This window comes from Camelina sativa, chromosome 7 (genome assembly GCF_030686135.1).
Source record: "Camelina sativa cultivar CO46 ecotype springtype chromosome 7, ASM3068613v1".
Classification (NCBI taxonomy): Eukaryota; Viridiplantae; Streptophyta; class Magnoliopsida; order Brassicales; family Brassicaceae; genus Camelina; species Camelina sativa.
Window position 1 is genome coordinate 16,086,184 of NC_141886.1, and position 10,824 is coordinate 16,097,007.

The 10,824-nt window shown below is 38.9% G+C and overlaps 1 protein-coding gene across 1 annotated transcript; it reads left to right on the forward strand.

The window, feature by feature from the left end:
- Positions 1 to 9,668: 9,668 nt before the first annotated feature.
- Positions 9,669 to 10,824, forward strand: LOC104701100 (large ribosomal subunit protein eL21z/eL21y-like). The gene is made up of 2 exons (XM_010416735.3): positions 9,669 to 10,053; positions 10,321 to 10,824. Exons 1-2 carry the CDS (start codon positions 9,817 to 9,819, stop codon positions 10,576 to 10,578), a joined length of 495 nt encoding a protein of 164 aa, XP_010415037.1. The 5' UTR covers positions 9,669 to 9,816; the 3' UTR covers positions 10,579 to 10,824.

Consider the following 10,824-nt stretch of genomic DNA (forward strand, 5'->3'; position numbering starts at 1 on the left):
TGTGTCTCTTAATTCTGATGAACTCAAGTACAATCAAGTCGTTGGGATGATGCAGGCGTTTGAGATGCAATTAAAGAAGAAAGAGAAAATGAATGCTAAGTCATTTGCTCTTAAAGCTGCAGAGGAACAGAAGCTTGTTGAATCTCAGGAGCTTGAAGACGAAGAGAAGGTTGGTCTGTTGGTTAAGAAGTATTTTCGCAAGATGGAAAGAGGTCAGCGAAAGGGAACTACATCACTTGCAAGTGTAGATTCTGACAAGGGGTTCAAGAAGAATGATAAGTCAGAACGCCAGTGTGCTGAGTGTGAAGGATATGGGCATTACAAGGCTGAGTGTCCAAACAACAAACGGAAGCACTCCCTGCAATGCTATGGATGCAAGGGTTTTGGTCCCAAGACTGATTCCCCCTCCCAAGGAAATAATCAAAAGTCCTACATCACATGGAGTGAGAGTGATTCTGATGAAGAATATAACAAAGGTGAAATTCTGAACAACTTTGTGGCTCTACTGGGAGTCATCAAGGAAGATGAAGGAGATGAACTTCTATTGTTGAAAGAAGACATTCACAAGAAGATTGAGTCGGACTCAGAAGGGGAGGAGGCTGACTTGTCGATGGAAGATCAGATAGGGCTTCTTATTTAGACTATTGTGCAAAAGACTCAAGATAACAGTGAGCTGTCTGTCGAGAGAGATACGCTTCAGATGAACATTGCAATGCTGTCTAAGGAACTGAGTGAAGAAAAAGCTAAGTCACTACGTCTTGAGAAGCAATTGGATGAACAACTGAAGAACATCCAGATGTTGAGTAAAGGAACTAAAGATCTGGACATCTTGCTCAGTACTGGACAATCAAGCACTGCAAAGTGGGGTCTGGGGTATCAGGGAATCAGCTCTGACAAGTCCACACAGTTTGTTAAAGGGCAGAACTCTGAGCCAAAACTCAAAGCTCAACCTGTTGCATCAAACAGACAACATAATCAGGTCCCTAAAGTAAACCTGCATCCTAGGCGGATGATTATGCAGCGTGAGGTTCCGGGGAGACAGCCTTATGGTCCACAGAGCTATCACCAGTCTGCTCAGCGACCTGTTGGTCTCAACAGGAGAAGAGGATGCTGGTATTGTGGTCATCTAAATCACTACAAGGCCCAGTGCTTCAAGTTTCAGAATCGTGTGACAAATCCAGTGCAGAATGGTAGCTTCTACTCAGCTGTTAGAAGAGTTAGTAAACGGTATGTCAGGAAAGAGGATCTCTACTGTCATTTTGCATATACAACAGGTAGAACTGAGGTTGATCAGGCCAAGTGGTATTTTGACAGCAGATGCTCCAGATATATGATAGGTGCTCTCGACAATTTGTCTCATATAGAAGATGTTGCTGGTGGAAGAGCCACGTTTGGAGATGGAGGAAAGGGCACAATCCGAGGGAAGGGTGCAACTAGTGGTGACACTCAACCCCAACTGAAGGATGTGTTCCTGGTAGATGGATTGAAGGCCAATCTGACCAGTGTCAGCCAATTGTGTGATGAAGGGTTAGATGTTACGTTCACCAAGAAGGATTGCAAAGCCGTTGATCAACAAGGGTCTGTCAAACTCATAGGTAGACGATCTGGGAATAATTACTATATGTGGAAATCATAAATGCCATGTTTAATGCCACTTCTGAGTTAGACACAGAGCTGTGGCATCAGAAACTTGGTCATTTGAATGTTCGCACAATGTTGAAATTGGCAAACCAAGAAGTTGTACGCGGACTGCCAAAGCTGAAGGGTGACCCACACTTTGTATGTGGTCCATGCAACAAGGGAAAACAGATCAAAACATCTCATGGGTCACTGACATATATTCGCACAAGTCATGCTTTACAGTTGGTTCACATGGATCTGATGGGGCCTATACAAGTTCAGAGTATCTCTGGTCGACAATTCATCTTTGTGATGGAGGATGACTACACTCGCTACACCTGGGTAAGGTTTCTTCGTGATAAATCTGATACTCTTGAGTGTTTTCGTATTCTTGCCTTGCAGATTAAAAGTGAGAAGTGCTCAATTGAAACAAATCGAAGCGATCATGGTGGTGAGTTTCAAAACGACAAGTTTGAGCAATTCTGTGGACATCAAGGCATTACTCATTAGTACTCTGCACCAAGAACGCCGGAACAGAATGGTGTTGTTGAACGTAAGAACAGAACACTGCAATAGATGGCACGAGCTATGCTACATGGAAATCAGGTGCCTCATAGGTTCTGGGATGAAGCTGTGAACACAGCCTGTTACATCATCAATCGTGTTCATGTTCGCCCAAGGACTAGCAAGATTCCCTATGAGCTTTGGAAAGGGAAATCTTCAACTGTGCACTATTTCCATGTGTTTGGATGCTTGTGTTATATTTTGAATGATAAGGATCAGTTGGGTAAGTTTGACTCTAAAAGTGATGAAGGTATCTTTCTAGGTTATTCTGGATATAACACTGCCTTTCGTGTCTACAACAAACGTCTGAGATCTGTTCAGGAGACTTTCAATGTAGTGTTTGACGACACCTCATTCCTACGAGTGGCATTGGTGCATATTGTCTCCGACACGGACCTGGTAACTAATGCTGAGAAGTTTGTGCCAGAAGCTGTCTGTCATGTTGTCTCTGACAGGCCTGTATCACCATCTGGTTCAGATCCTATGCCTTCTCAGGTTCATAGGAATCACTCCTCTACTGATGTTATAGGTGAGATTCAGGGGGTAGAGTTACCAGAGGGAAGCAGATTGATTTTGCTCAGCTGGCTGGGAAGAAACAAAAGGCTGTCGTTCCGGAGTCTGTCTCTCAGGATTCTGATGTAGTGCAATTTGCATGTTTTGTTTCTTCTATTGAGCCCAAAAATCACAAGGAGGTGCTTCGTGATGAGTTCTGGGTTTCTGCTATGCAAGATGAGTTGGAACAATTTGAACGAAGTGATGTTTGGGAGCTCACTCAGCGTCCTGCTGATGTCAACATTGTAGGAACAATGTGGATATTCAAGAATAAGAGTGATGCTAGTGGCTACATTGTAAGGAACAAAACAAGGTTGGTAGCTCAAAGTTATTCTCAAATTGAGGGAATTGATTTTGATGAAACCTTTGCTCCGGTGGCAAGGTTGGAGTCAATCAGGTTTATGTTCGGTATGGCATGTGCTCTTAAGTTCACTTTGCTTCAGATGGATGTTAAAAGTGTCTTTCTAAATGGAATACTGCAAGAGGAGGTTTATGTTGAGCAACCAAAGTGCTTTGAGAACTCGCAGCATCCTGAGCATGTTTATCAACTAAAGAAAGCCCTGTATGGTCTAAAGCAGGAACCATGAGCATGGTATGAGAGATCGACTACGTTTCTGATGGATCAAGGATACAGTTGAGGGAGTGTTGACAAAACGTTGTTTGTTCTCAACAGCAACAATGATATGATGTTCGTACAAATCTATGTGGATGACATTGTCTTTGGTTCCACCTGTCACCCTCTTGTAAAACAGTTTGTGGAAAGCCTGTCTCAGGAGTTTGAGATGAGTATGGTGGGAGAGCTAAGGTACTTTTTGGGATTGCAAGTTGAACAATCAGCGGATGGGATCTTTGTATCTCAAAGTACTTATGCTAAGGAGCTTGTACAACGTTTTGGCTTGGATAAGAGTAAAGAAGCAAAGATTCCAATGGGCGCAAACGACAAACTCTCCAAGGACGAAGAAGGGGAGGATGTAGATGAGAGAATATACAGAGGAATGATTGGAAGTTTATTGTATTTGACTGCTAGTCAGCCAGACATATGTCTGTAAGTAGGGATCTGTGCACGCTATCAAGCCAAGCCCAAGATGTCGCATTTACTGGCTGTAAAGAAGATCATCAAGTACATCAAAGGGACGTTGGACTTTAGTATCTACTATACCAAGGATACCAACACCTGTCTAAGTGGATATTGTGATGATGATTGGGTAGGATCTTTGGATGATCGTCACAGCACAAGTGGAGGTTGATTCTTCATGGGCAACAATCTGATATCATGGCACAACAAGAAACAAAACAGTGTTTCTCTATCAACTGTTGAGGCTGAGTACATCACATTAGGAAGCTGTTGCACACAACTCCTTTGGATGCGACAAATGGCCTCTGATTATGGTACGAATTCTGATACTCTTTTAATTCATTGTGATAATTTGAGTGCAATAAATATTTCAAAGAATCCTGTTCAGCATTCACGAACCAAGCATATAGATATTATACACCACTTTGTTCGTGAACTATTTGAGGCGAAACTGATCGAGATTGACCATGTGAGCACTGATTTGCAGTTAGCTGATTTGTTTACCAAGCCTCTGGACTTCAACAGATTTGTAAATCTGAGGAAGTCCATTGGTGTCTGTGAGTCCTAACTTGTTTTGCCTAAGATGTGTTGATCAAAGACAGGAACAAGTACTAGGACAGATCATGGAAATCCTAGAATATATAGAAGATCAGCACTCTGAAAGCAACTGTGGGATATAGCTGCCTCTCATGCCGGTCTATCCATCCTGTCAAATGTTGTCATGTTTTAGGAGGTCAAAGAGCTGTGAAGATACACATACATACATTCTCAAGAGGAAAACTCTGATTTGGTGACGAATCTCTCATGATGTCACTGGTATACATGTCGGTGAAACAGCTAACAGAAGGCTGAGACACACATATATATATATATATATATATATATATATATTAAAAAAAAAAAAATTATATGTGTGCTCTTCAAAGAGAGAATCTCCAGCTGCCTTAACATGTTGGGTTGGATTGCAGACTAAAGGCATGCCAGTGTTAAAGACTACCCACTTGCATTAAGTCTCTGATTTTCAACAATTCAAGAGGTTGTGATAGCTCCTAGCAAATGTTCTGAACAAGTGGTTGACACAGCAAAGGTATGGTTAGTACTGCGTTCTGTGTTTCGGTTTTGTTTAAATTTTTTTTAATAAAAAAGAAAAAAAAGAAAAAGAAAAAAAAAATCTTGTTTTTGCTCACATGTGTTTTTCTCGATCTGGGTGCCTTCATGTTCATCGTTAGTGGATGTGTGTATCTGATGATTTGAGTCATGAACAGATACAGTTTTCCTTACAGGGGTGGAGAATGTGATTTAATAGGATCATGTGATTAATGCAGTTGAGATCAAAAAGGGAAAATATTCGATGTACCATAACAGACTCATTGAGTGTTTTCAGGGTTGAGTTGGTTGATGGGCCGAGGCTTAACAGCCCAATAAGTTTCATGAGGGTGTATAAAAAGAGCGGCTAGGGTTTTGAGTTTTTCTCATCCTTGCGATTTCAGATCTTTGTCGATTAAGCTTCTAACCTTTTTTTTTTCTCTCCTCTGATTTTGCTCCGTAACTCTTGATCACCATGAAATCTATGTTTAGCGGTTTCCACTATGATTCTAGCTCAGATGAGGAGCTTCACACCCCTCCGCCAGCCCTACCTCCGCCGTCTCCCTATGTTCCGATTGATCCTACAACGGCGATGGTCATCTACGAACCCCGCGATGAATCAACTACAGCACCTCCGGTGCATGAGAATCCTTCTCCCAGGTCGATGTCTGTCGAACCGGATCACGACACATGCGACTCTTCGTCTTCTCTACCAAGAAGGATAAGATCTCGTTTTCCGGTGATTGATCTGACAGGTGATGTTCCTGTGCCTACTCTGTCGAATCTGGGAATCTCATCCCAGCTGCGTAAGCGACAAACATCTGCTAAGCCTGATAACAGGGAGTCCAAACGTCCTCACACTGTCAAAGAGAAGGCTGCGGCAACATCTCGAAGAGCGAGTTCAAGGGATTTTGATCCCAAGCTATTCGAGTCTTTTGAGGCCTCGCGCAAGTATGGTTTCTTTGCTTCAAGGAACCTTGCTCTAGAGGTCTGTTTTTCTCTAGGGGCTGATGATCAGACTAGGGAGTTGATTGCTAGGGCTGGGTTGCTGAAAACTGTCACTCAAGTAGTAACCTTTGATTCAGAGGTTGTCTATGAATTCTGGGCCAATCTTCCCACGGTTAAGGTCGAGGGGGGGGGGGGGTCGATTGATGTTCTTGTTCGGGACTGTGTGTGTGATTTCTCGCCTAGACGTATCAACGCTCTGTTTGTTCTCCAATCCGTTGATGTTCGTGAGCAGAGATAGCAGACGGCTGCCATTTTGTAGGAGGATCTTGCATTGTTCGTGTCAGATGGAAAAGTCAAATCCTACAAGCAGTTGGTGGCAACAACCATTAAGAATCCAGTCATCAAGGATCTGCATAAGATTTGCTGCAGCAACTAGTCTCCCATGGTGAACACCGGTTATATCTCCACGAATAGAGCAATGGTGGTCTACATGATCATGCATCATATTCCTTTTGACTTTGGGAGGATGGTCTATGATCAGATCATACAGTTGGGATTGCAAGCTCAGTCAGGGTTCCGTCTACTGTTTCCCAGTCTCATCTATCAGCTCTTGGAAGCTCAGCTACCTGTTCCATGTCTTAAGCCGGAAGACACGAAGAAGACCAAGGGTAAGAAGACTGCTTCACGTCCTACAGAGTCTCATCTTAGAGCTGGAGCATCTGCATAGCGCAAAGCCATCCGGTTGGCCATTCAGATTCTGCAAGACGCCTTGGACGCTGGTAAGTTGTCACATCTCTGAATATACTTCCTTGTGTCTATTGATATTTTTGACTAATCGGTGCCAAACAAGCAGGGGGAGATGAGTCTGATTCAGATGCTTGAGGAGGAGTTTGAGCTGTGGGGGAGCTGTTATGTTTTTGTTGTTCTACTCCCTGTTGTTTTTGTTTTTGGTTATCTTTTCAGACTTGTGTTTTTGCTTTCTTTTTTTGAGACTTGACTTGTTCTGGTTTGTCTGATACTTTCGACTGGTCGTACTGCTTACTCGTTGATCGTTTAACCTTCTCGTGCTTTTGAGAGTTGTGATGCACTATTGGTACAGCTGTATCTGTTTGTTGGATTGTTGCTGGTTGTTTATGTTTTGACAGGTTAAATGCGATGGATGCTTGTTTGTCAAGTTCAGTCAAAAAGGGGGAGATTGAAAGTGCAACAGAGCTCTGAAGGTAACAGGTAGCTGTGAAGTGTCTCAAAGGACTGATATGCTGACGTGGCATGACGTGCTGACGTGGAGAAATATTGTGGATACGATTACAAGATGCGTGAGAAGGAAGGAAGAAGAGATCAGGATATACTCGAAGATATTGAGAGTATATTTGATAAGAAGAGATAAGGGAACATATTTTCTTAGAGATAAGGAATATTTCCTTTTAGTTAGGATTTACAAAGATCTAGGTTAGAGATCGTTTGTGGGGTTATAAAATGACGAGGCCTAGCCGCAAAAAGAGTCAGCACTCGTGGGATAAAGTTTGTGAGTTCTATAAACCTTCAAGCAAATACAAAAAGCTTTGAAGGTAAGTGTGTGTGGCATACTCTTTTAGATCTACACAGGGTGTTGTGTTAGATAGATAGGAGAGTGAGTTTTAGTTTCAAGTCTTGTAAGATACGAGGGTTTTTATAAGATTGATTATAAAAGCGTTTACTTGGCGCGTTTCAAGTGTGTTTTTTGTGTGTTTGTGTTCTCTATACCATGACATATAAGCAGGGGCAGATCTAAGTAAAAACTTTTATGTAGAGAACAAATCGCATGTACACATTTAATTACTTTTTATTATATATATATATATATATCTATATATATAAAGTTAGCTTTCCTCATTCCTGGTGCTGCCACGTTAGCCACTTCTTCTTAAATTTTGTGGGCTTTACAGATTTTAATAAGCCTTTTAAACAATCATATAAATGACAAACTGATCAACTAAATTTCATCCAAAATCTGTAGACCCAACACTATTTCATTCAAAGTCTCTAGACCCATCACTATTTTAAAATCCTATGAATTCAATTTTTTATTTTAAAATAAATTTTAAATATTCATTTAGTGCATGTTTTTTGTTAAATATAATTAATCAAAAATTTAAATAAAAAAATAATTATGTAAAATAAATTAAATGTTAAAATAAGAAAACAATACTATAATTTTTCATTAGTGGTAATAATATAGTTAAAATTTTCTATTAAACTGATCATAATTTAAAATTTCAAATATCAAAACAAGGCAACCCAAGCAACACTTTCAAAGAATCAAGGAAACACAACTAGAAATCAATTAAAATTATTTGGCAGCACTTCACAAATCCATCACCAAAGACAAAGACACAAAGAGATGAATACACATTTAATAAACTAAAAAGATTCAGATATATGAATGCCACAATCATATAACCGTAACACAAAATTATATGAAAAAAACAACCGAGAAAACAAAAAAAACAACCTGGACTTTACAAAATTACAGCAAGATAAACAAGAAAAATAATTTTTCCCAAAACACAACTCACATCGAATCGAAAAAACCACTCAGAAGACAAAGGGGAAAAAATATTACAACCAAGAACACAAAACAACTCACAACTTAATTAGGAAACCTAAAGAAGCCAACATATTTTCATATAAAAAAATTTGCAACCCAATTGACATTCACCTTTAACAAAATCAACAGGGGATAACGATTACGACAGGAATGACTGAAAAAACAATTAAGAGCATCAAAGACATAAGTTCAATCCTCAAACAGACCTCTAGATCTGAAAATTGCTCTTCTCCTATCCGTTCACGAGGACATCGAATTTTGAAAAAGAACAAATCAATTTCAATTCAATAACAAATAAATAATGGCCCAATAGACCACAAATTATAAGTCTTATAGAAAAATTGGGTCCGAATGAAACAAACAAAAATAGCCCAGAAAAGAGGAATGTAAGTTATTGATTTTATTTATTTTTTTTAATAAAATCCACAATCTTTTCACTCCAAACACTTAAACATTGACAAAAAAATAACTCCAACAGTTTACAAAATACATATGAAAATATTAAATAACAATCCAACCACAAACTAAAAAATAATAATAAATTAATGACAACTAACAACTACAGCAAAACAACAACTTCAACTAAACAATGTTAAATTCTAATAATAATTTTTTTTTAAAAGCATTATAAACACACAAGATAATCTCAATTTTTCCTTTAAAAACAGCAAACTAAATTATACTTACTGCAAAACATATTTTTATTAAAATATCCAACAAAACAACATAAGCAACCAAAATTAAATACAAAAACAAACGTAAAGATGAATTTACAAAAACCAAAAAAAATATACACAACAAAACTCGGAATATACCTTAATCTAACTACCGCGTGTAGCGCGGATCGATTGCTAGTATATATATATATATATATATATATATATATATATATATATATATATATATAAAAAACGCATATTACAAATAATTGAAATGAAAATTACATCTAAACGTATATTATTTAAACAAATCGAAATATACAATCTTATTATATAATAAAATTACTTAAATAAAACTTTTTTTTTGTTTGTCAACAAAATTTTTCTTATTCTGGTAAATGATTTGTTTCGTTTTTTAATAACCAAATCGAATTAAAATCATATTAAACCAAACCAAACCAAACATAAATATAAATAGATTTTTTTTTACGAAAACCAAATTGGAACCAATTCCAAACAGAAATGCTCATCCCTTTTTTAACATACTTTATTATTACTTTGCAAAACAATTACCTTCCTTCTGAACCTCTCAAATCGAATGGGTATTTAAAATTGAAGGCCCAACCAGACCCATTATAAGAAAACCCTAATTCGCTTTATAAATTTCGTATCAGATCTCTAGTTTTTCTAGGGTTCCAGCCACCACACACAGAGAGGAGTAAAAAATGCCGGCGGGACACGGAGTGAGAGCGAGAACTAGGGATCTCTTCGCGAGACCGTTCAGGAAGAAGGGTTATATCCCACTCTCAACTTACCTCAGAACCTTCAAGGTCGGCGATTACGTCGATGTCAAGGTTAATGGAGCTATCCACAAGGGTATGCCTCACAAGTTCTACCATGGTCGTACTGGTCGCATCTGGAACGTTACCAAGCGTGCCGTTGGTGTCGAAGTCAACAAACAGGTATGTGATATGTTGATTTGTTGATTTGTTGATTTTTTAGTCTGTGTGTGTTTGTATTGTGATTCTTTGGTATCTGTTTCAGTTCTGAAATGTGAGATTTTGTATTGGTTTAGAGGACACATGTTTTGGAATTTGACTTGAGATTTTTGCCTTGTCTTAGTATCTGTCTTGGCTCTAACTTAGAGCTTGGCTTATGTATTATATGGTGTGGGTTTTGCTGTTTGGTTTGGAGTGTGACTTAACTTTGCGTTTGGGTTCTGTTTATAGATTGGGAACAGAATCATAAGGAAGAGGATACATGTTCGTGTGGAGCACGTGCAGCAATCAAGGTGTGCTGAGGAGTTCAAACTGAGGAAGAAGCAGAACGATGAGCTCAAGGCTGCAGCTAAAGCCAGAGGTGAGACGATCAGCACCAAGAGACAACCTAAAGGTCCTAAACCGGGTTTCATGGTTGAAGGTATGACCTTGGAGACTGTTACTCCCATTCCTTACGATGTTGTCAACGATCTCAAGGGTGGTTATTAAGTTTCTATTTACCAGCGTATCTACTCAGAATTTTTGCACTTGCTTTGTTATCTTATTGATATGCTTTCGTATCAAAACAAGACTGATTTCTATATGGTATGACAGTGCAGTTCAGATTTTGTTAGGAGAGATTGGTTTACATTACCATTTTTGGTTATTGCATTCTTTTTGTTTGTAAGATCATTTCTGCATTATCAAGAACAATGAATCCATATTGAAAAAAACTGAAACATTTTTGTGAGTAAA

Bases quoted from the DNA above. Each gene is read 5' to 3' on its own strand.
- LOC104701100 (XM_010416735.3), top strand. From the start codon at position 9,817: ATGCCGGCGGGACACGGAGTGAGAGCGAGAACTAGGGATCTCTTCGCG. The intron at 10,054-10,320 runs GTATGTGATATG...TTCTGTTTATAG, and splicing joins GTGTCGAAGTCAACAAACAG to ATTGGGAACAGAATCATAAG.